Source organism: Pelobates fuscus, chromosome 12, assembly GCF_036172605.1.
Source record: "Pelobates fuscus isolate aPelFus1 chromosome 12, aPelFus1.pri, whole genome shotgun sequence".
Taxonomy (NCBI): Eukaryota; Metazoa; Chordata; class Amphibia; order Anura; family Pelobatidae; genus Pelobates; species Pelobates fuscus.
The window spans coordinates 68,485,022-68,493,680 of NC_086328.1; the positions used below are offsets into that span (position 1 = coordinate 68,485,022).

General features: G+C 36.6%; 1 protein-coding gene across 1 annotated transcript; it reads right to left on the bottom strand.

Moving 5' to 3' along the window:
* Positions 1 to 480: 480 nt before the first annotated feature.
* LOC134579558 (chymotrypsinogen A-like) lies at positions 481 to 7,480 on the bottom strand. The gene is made up of 7 exons (XM_063438887.1): positions 7,374 to 7,480; positions 7,150 to 7,253; positions 2,663 to 2,742; positions 2,114 to 2,192; positions 1,599 to 1,779; positions 1,087 to 1,220; positions 481 to 690 (listed from the first exon to the last, which is right to left on the bottom strand). Exons 1-7 carry the CDS (start codon positions 7,423 to 7,425, stop codon positions 529 to 531), a joined length of 792 nt encoding a protein of 263 aa, XP_063294957.1. The 5' UTR covers positions 7,426 to 7,480; the 3' UTR covers positions 481 to 528.
* Between the last annotated feature and the right edge of the window lie 1,179 nt (positions 7,481 to 8,659).

Genomic DNA, 8,659 nt, shown 5'->3' on the forward strand with positions numbered 1-8,659 from the left:
CAGGCAGAGTCCACTATATTCTCCAGCTAGTGTGCACTCCTCATGCATCTTCTACACCTTACCTAAGTCCACCTCTTTCTGCTTTTAAGTATATCTTATCCAGTGGAGACAGTTGTAACATATTCAGCACTGCTACAGCACTGCTACAAGTACATCATCCACAGTTATTTTTACTACCGGCACCTTTTCCACTAGCATTAGTCAGCTAAGTGCTACTCTAGAGGCTAGAGTTTCACAGCTTTCACTGCCACCGATGATAATCCACCCACGTCTTCAGCAGCTGTAGGGCAAATGTTAGGGGTAATAGATAAAGTTTGGCATTATTGTGACAGCATTTCGGAAGGGTGAATTACAAAGAGAAAACAGTTTGGCATGGAAGTGAGTAGGGGGAGAGTGAAGGGTCATCTCACTAGTGCCCACACCTGCAAAGACACCCCAATTATGTAATACTACCTTGTATCGATAAAATAAAATAAAAGGTTCAAGAAATAAGTTTATTTACATGATGTAAATATATGTATGGTACATTTAATTAGCAGCTACAGTCTGATCCAACCAGGATCTAAGAGCAGTGACACGGGAATAGACTGCTGGGCTTGATGTAGAGCAGGTGGAACTTCCCCAGGACACAATACCAGCCAAGGTCCAAGCTCCATTCCTCTGGCATACAAGAGGTCCACCAGAGTCACCCTGAGAATGAGAAATGCATTAGATAACAACTCTTATAAAGAATACTATTGTTTTTTATAGATATAGCTAAGATTTCCTAAGAGCACTTACATTATAACTTACATTTTTAATACCATTAATAATTGTTTATGAAGAACAACTGAGAGATTCTTTAACTAAATAGTAAATGTAATAAACTCACAATTAAGTTTCAACCATTAAAATCCAAGAACCTTTACTAGGCTATTTCCTATTTTCACATCTGATGCTTAACCTCCACGATCCTTGCTTTGGTTTTACATTAACACTTTTAATCTTTACACTGTGTTAAAACACTTTGCCTTTTCCTAGACTAACCTGTGATATGTGCATAAAGTAGTTTTTAGTATTTTTATAAACATGTACAGAACATCATACCATGCAGGAGGAGGCTCCAGATGCTCCAGCACAGATCATGGTGCTCAGGATATTGCTTCCCCAGTATCTCTGGCAGTCAGAAGTGGTCAGAAGAGGAAGAGCCACCTGCTGCAGTTTGTTTGGAGTAAGACGTGCTGATAAGAAAAACAAAATAAAAATATGCTTGAGATAAGTGTAGGTCAGAGGGGATTTTGCATAGGGAAGTCTTGTCAAATACACATTAGAAATATAAATGATATCTAGAGCAGTCAAAGGAAAACATCTCAAGACTAATGTCCCCAAACAGATTCACAACATCACTACCAATATTACAGATTGACATACTGATGAACTGAGGTACTGATAAACTGTCTTCTTAGGCATATTATCGATATTTACTGGATTCTGGATTCAGACTACAACTATGCAACTTTAATATTGTCACTGCAGACTGTAAACTTTAGGTTTGCCATTACAGATTGATGTGGGGAAAACAGAAATCATAGTACTATGAATGAATGAGAACTTCTTACATGAAGCATCAACATATCCCCAACCAGTGGTGACACATCTCTCGCCACCATTGAAAACATCATTGGTAACTGCAAGACAGACGGGAGACACACGATTGTTCAGAGTAACAGCACTGGAGAGTTTTATCAGGGTGATGTCATTGTTGATGGTAATGGAGCTGTAGCTGGGGTGTCTGAAAACCTGATGCAAAATAAAAAATACATGTTTTGGTACTCAGTAGATATTAAGGTGATTTATTTAAAGAAAATCACTATTTAATTTAATTTTGAACATATATGCCAAACAGGAGCCTGTCATATGCAAGTCATCTATGAATAAATGAGGATCATTTTGTATCTTATGAATGCGTTTTGTATTCCAAGGTTAGAAAACAACATATATAGGCATTAATTTAATACGTTTTCCAGATGATTCAACACCATTAGAAAATCCTTCTGGAAAATAAATCTAGAATAATCAACTGTTTTTACAAGTTAGTAAGCTTTCTAATTATTGTGACCTACTGACAACTTACCCTGGCAATTGTCTTGGTCTGAGTGGCCTCAGAGGTGGAAGAACGGTCAAATACACCCAGAACAACACGGTGAGCTGTGCTACATAAAAAAACAAACATGCCATTTCAAATTAAATAATTCCTATTAACAAATTATTTTAACAAATGTCTTAATCGAGAAAGAAAACAATGCCATATTTAAATTTATATGGTTCTTTCGTTAGCAAGTGCGAAAATACAATATGATTGTGGAGAATACCGCAAGAACCAGCAGGCTCCATAGGCATAACTCACAATGAGCTAGTGACAGCTGTGGGACGTGACAAAACTTGACAGCAGTAGCTCCTACTTTTGTCAAATTTTGTCAAGGTGGGTATTTCATCTTATGATATCTTTTAAAAGCAATGGAAATTCAACAAAATTCCTTTTTAATTAGTTTTTTTGTTTTTTGGTGAGTAACATGTAATTCTATAATAATGATTGCAACAATAAAATTGTACATTTTTAACCCAATAGAATGCATGCATTAATCTGAATACATAAATATAAAAAGGAATAAACTTTACTCACGTGACACTGCAGTGAGCAGCTGTAACAACCCACAGAGAATTGATCAGAGAGCCACCACAGAAATGGAATCCATTGGATTGCTGTTTGTAAAAACAAATACAATGGCATTTAAGTATTTCTTAAACAATTTATTTATTTTTGACTTCAGACATAGGTTAAAACCCATGAGTGTCATGAGTTAAAGAAAACATTTTCTTCAAACTTGTTTTTATCAGATGTATTTTATTTTTAACCATGTGCAGTAGATTTGGGATATTACAGCTTTTATGACTATTACTTAGAATCAATTTCACATTTAGTCTTATTCTTTCTTGTAAAATAAAGAACAAGTAGTCAAATGCTGGAGGTATACTGTTGTAATCAAGATAGGCAGCACAATAACCAGATGCAGGGTCTTTCTTCTCCAGTAAATAAAATAATATTTTCATGGGGAGGTTGCGCCTTTAGATGTCCTTAACGTATGCTAATATGGAACAATGAGAATAGGACAAAAGTAGAACTTTATAGCATAGTATACTAACCGTCACAAGAGGTAATGGAATAAAGAGATGCACTTACACTGTATGGAGCTATACCTCAGCTTCAAATCATACACTTGAGCAGTACAATGAGAGAAACACTTTACTTCCATAAGCTGCATTGTACCCCTCAAGCGCTTGATTTGGAGCAGAACTATATCTCAATAAAGTGTAAGTGCATCTCTTTATCATATTTCCTTTTGTAATTGTTGATATACTATCAAGTTCTACTTCTTTTTTTTGTGCCTTTTTACAAGTGCTGCAAAAGTATTCTGTTGTCACAGCTCCCCTACATTCATCTTACCTCTACAAAAATGTAACTTATTCTTGTTTTTTTCTGACCAAGTAAGTAAAGCATTAGAAATTAAGCTAATACCTAAAATTCTTTATTAACCCCTTCTTTCTTTCTAGCATATCATTCCCTTAGTAAAACAAAAATAAAAATATTATCATCTCCACAATGAGCCCCACGTCCAGGGATATCTGGAGCTCGGACTTGTAAGCTCTGCACTACCAACAAATTAGAGCACCCAACTATTTTAAACCTTATCAAATATACACTGCATTGAGAATGACCATTATTTTATCAGCAAGAAATAATGCTCTGATTTACTTTAATACATCTGAGCTAAATGTTTTTTTATACAAATTAAATATCATTTGTTTAGGTGAAAATACTTGCATTGATCAATGCTGAAAATACAGAGGACACAGATCAATTGTTAATGAAACAAAATTTAAGTTTGAAAGAAAGTAGTACGCTAGTACCTAAGGTACTGCTGGATCAAGTATGTCAAACTTTCGGCCCATAATGAATAAATTTGCGTCCCACCTGTCTTGGGGCCGCTTTGTGCTGTGGCTGCAACCAGTCGCAAGACAGGGAAAATATTTCCTGTCTGATTCTTGTCTTCTCTCCAACAGCCGATCACATGTTCCCACAGCCAAAAGAGTGCAGAGTGTCTGTCTGTCTGCAGAGCAGGCCAGCCACTCCCCCTTCCCTCCTGCTCGCAGTGCCAGAGGAGTGTCTGGCCTGCTTGAGCAGAGAAGAGCAGGGCTGGAACTGGAGGACGGGCATCTTAAGGTAGAGGAAGATGCGTAGTGTGTTAAATTAGAGGAGGGTACCCGGTATTAATTTGGGGGAAATAAGGGGCAGTGTAATAAATTGAGGGAGGGATGCAGGGAGGGAGGGGACACTGTATTAATTTAGGGAAAAGAGGGGGTCAGTGTATTAAATTGCGGGCAGTGTATTCATTTGAGAGAGGAAGGAAGCAGTGTATTAATTTAGGGGAAGGAAGGGGTAGTATAACAATATTGGGGAATGGACAGAGTACGTTTATTAAATTGGTGGAGGAAGGGGGCAGTGTAATAGAGCGGTGGGAGGGGGAGACAGTGTATTACAGTGGTGGGAAGGGGGCAGTGTGTTAAATTGGGGGGAGGGCAATGAATTAATTTGGGGTAGGGAGGTGCCAGTGTATTCATTTGGGGGAGGGAGGAGGCAGTGTATTAAAATGGGGTAGGGAGTGGGGCAGTGTATTAGATTTGTGGGCAGTGTATTGGATTTGGGGGACATGTACTGGATTTAGGGGATGTGCATTGGATTTGTGGTTAGTGCATTAGAATGGGGGGAAGGGGCAGTGTATTAGATTGGGTCTGCATGGAGGCACTGAATGCTCCCCATGGAGATGCTAAGCTTTTTGCCACACATGTACAATAGCCTCCCAATGCTTTCCTAATGGAAGGCATTGGATTGTCTGAGATCGTCAAGTTTGATGATCTCAGCCAAAGTGAAGAACACACTCATAGAACTTCAAAATCAACAAGATAACGTCATTTTTTTTTTATTTTTTTTTACAGCTGTGCAACAGCATACATTCACCGTTTCAGTCCCATTAACAAACTATTATTAATCTGTCAAAGTAGTTTGACTGGAACATTGATTATATGCAAATGCTCATCTCCTCAAAATAAATTTGCTTTTTTGTTTACTTTCAATCTACGGCCATGTCGTAACATCCAGTGTCAGTTATGCAACTTTTGTATACTGTACTTTTCTAAATAAACCTATGCTGCTATGAAAACTGAAGTTTTTGTTTTTTTGCAGCCCACATGAACTTAAACCTTGTTTATTTGGCCAGTGGCCTTTGACTTTGACATGTTTGTACTGGATCAACTAATGTGAACTGCAAAAATCAAAGGTATTAAGGAAGAATTGCATTTAGTAGCTCTCTGCTTCGATAGGTCAGGGAGGTTTTTTTGTTTTGTTTTTTTAAGCTAGATATTGAAAGATATAACAATTAGTTAATATGTGATGATGTGTTTTATTACTTTGTAGCATAATTTGAAATTGTGCTTTTTGCCTTCTTTTACATTAACAAAGTTATGTAAAAGGCTAACCTTGATAAATGTAAGGATTTTTCTTTTGAAACTTTGTAACTATATACGTATTAGAATCGCTAGCTACCACCAGTAAATATGTAATTATATTTTCTGACTGTATATGCAGAGACCAAAGAAAAAAGTTACTTGCACACTATCCTAAATCCTTCTGCACATTTATATAACTGGATGTTTTTAGTAACACTCCAATGGCCATTTAAGTGTAAATTCACCTGCCACATCAAGGCAAAACCTCACTAACAATTCACTTTGCTGTCTTTAGCTAAAAGGCAAAATCTATCATTAGAGGGGTATTTTCTAAACCCTTACACACTTAAGAGTTTTTAGTTTTTATTGTATGTTTTGGGTTTATGTGTAATATAGTCATTGGTTTCACACATGAATAGTGGGAGTTTGAGCATATAGCCTAACCCCTTAAGGACGGTGGGCATTCTATGCCGTCCTTTTTGGGGCTGTCCTAAATGCTGGCTGCCAGCATAGAACATCCCCGCCGTCCTTTGTACTTACTGGGTCCCCACCATTCCCCCGATGGCGGTCACGATCCTGGGGTCTGCCTGTGAGCTCAAGCAGACCCCATCTGCCCCATCCGCCTCTCCCCTCCCCCCTCCTCCCTCCCCAACGGCCATATATTCTAATCTAAGTACTTTTATATGCACATACACATACATAAACCATGAATAAAAGTGTATTTTAATACTAATATATATATATATATATATATATATATATATGTTAACATTAAAATACATGTAGAATGACATTAATAATATATATATATATATATATATATATATATAGATAGATAGATAGATAGATAGATAGATAGATAGATAGATAGATAGATAGATAGATAGCTATATTTAATTATAATATATTATAAATAATATAAGTTACAAACACTGGCCAACATTTGCGTTCAATTTAGTTTTTTGCATTTTTCACACACAAACAAATATGAACGCTAACTTTGGCCAGTGTTTGTGGCTAAGTGGCGACTAGAAAAGACTAGACATACCCCATTTGTAATACCTTGGGTTGTGTACTTTTGCAAATGCTATGCCATCATAGGGGTAATTTTCATTCCTGGGCTACCATTTGGTTTCAAAGGCAACATAACCAGTCTGGCAACTTTCAATGTGTATAAACTAAAAAATTTAATGTGCTATATTTGACTCTGTACCATTCCAAAACACCATAAAACCTGTACGTTGGAGGTATTGTTTTACCCATGAGACATCGCTGAATACAAATATGTGTACTTTATTGCAGCTAACAGTATTGTGGCATTCACAGTTAAAATGCCATGCAGAACTAAACAAATACAATTTTCTCACATTTTTTTTAATATTTTATTCATATTAAATTATGCTTACTATACAAATATTTGATGTAACATGAAAGCCCTGTTTATCCTGAACAAATTGATACGTGTGGGTACACATAATATGAAAGAGGTGAATTACGCCTGAACAGACATATAGCGCAAATTCAAGGTTTTGTTTACATTTTGATTTGATCACAACTTGTACAAAATTGCTCAGTCCTTAAGGGGTTAATAATGTGTGTTTGTACCTGCAGAGACACCTGCCATGGCCAGGATCCAGAAACTGCATTCTCACCATTTACAATCCTGGCATATCCAGAAATAACAGGCTTAATGGCTGGCACACCACAGCCTGAAATGTAAGATACAGGTAGATCAAATAAAAAGCAAGCAACTGTAGAATCAATTATTTAGTAACAGGAGTGTAATTGATATTAAGCTTATAAACATTAGTATGCAAGTTAAAACTCACCATAGGTGCTCCCAATAAGGGCAATGCAAGACAAGAGCCAAAGTATAGCCATGATGCTTCAGGTCCTTTGGAATATCCCTACCAGTGCTTCATGGAGTTTATATGGTCTCAGGCTACCAATCAGCTTTTAGTTCTTAATCTTGAAATTTTAGCCCTCTCTAAAATAAAACACTATCTCGAGACCTTGTAAAAAAACAACATTATTTTTACAGCTGGTTTTCCAGTAAGATATTAGGAGTAAGCAGGTGTTAATATAGTGTAACTGAAGCTGGTTCCCCTATTTACCACTATAACATGGAGCATTTTAGTCATGAAGAAAAGTTACAAATTTTAAATCTCTTTAGTTTGGAAAAACGGCACCTGAGAAGGGATATGATAACATTATACAAATATATTCCGGGCCAGTACAAACCATTATCTGGAAATCTGTTCATAAACAGGGCTATACATAGGACACAAGTTCACGCATTTAGGTTGGAAGAAAGGCAAAGAAAAGGTATTTTTACAGTAAGAACTGTAAGGATTTTGAAGTCTCTGCCTGAAGAGGTGGTTTTATCAGAGTCCATACAGATGGTTAAACAGCAATTGGATAAATACTTGCAAAAACATAACATACAGGGATATAATTTCTAATTAATGGGGTAATAGCTAATTGGAAGCACTTCAGACTGGGTTTTTTGCCTTCTTTTGGATCAACAGTGAAAACATATGTGAGGAAGGCTGAACTTGAAAGCATAGAATTTAGCAGGGCTACTGTACAGATATCTTACAATCTATAGTAAGCAATATTATTATATGCTTAGTAAAAGTTTCTCTATTTAATATATATAAATAATTGAGAATATAATAAAACAAGGATTGTCCTAAAAGCAATAAAGTTGTGTCTTTTAAAATATTTTATCAAATAAACTTATAAATATAGACATATAAAAACATTATAATCCATTACATTAATTTGTAGCAGAGTTTATAAGATTAAAGTGTATGCTTGCAATATCAATTAAATAGAATAACATACTGTTACGACACTCACCGCCTGGGGAGTGAAGCCGCCGTTTAGCCGATAATCCCCTTTCTCCTGAAATGCAATTCCAGCATAACCGATCATAAAACTCCCGACCGGAGCATACGAATGCGGTAACTCCCGATCAGCAATCCATCCGAAATCCTTCCACAGCTAGAAATAAACGAAAACGCTGTCCCAATAGTCAATCCCTCCACAAACGAGACAAAGCTCCGTTTTGAAGGTCAAGCAGAATGTGTTTAATGGGGGCTACCTGCCCAGT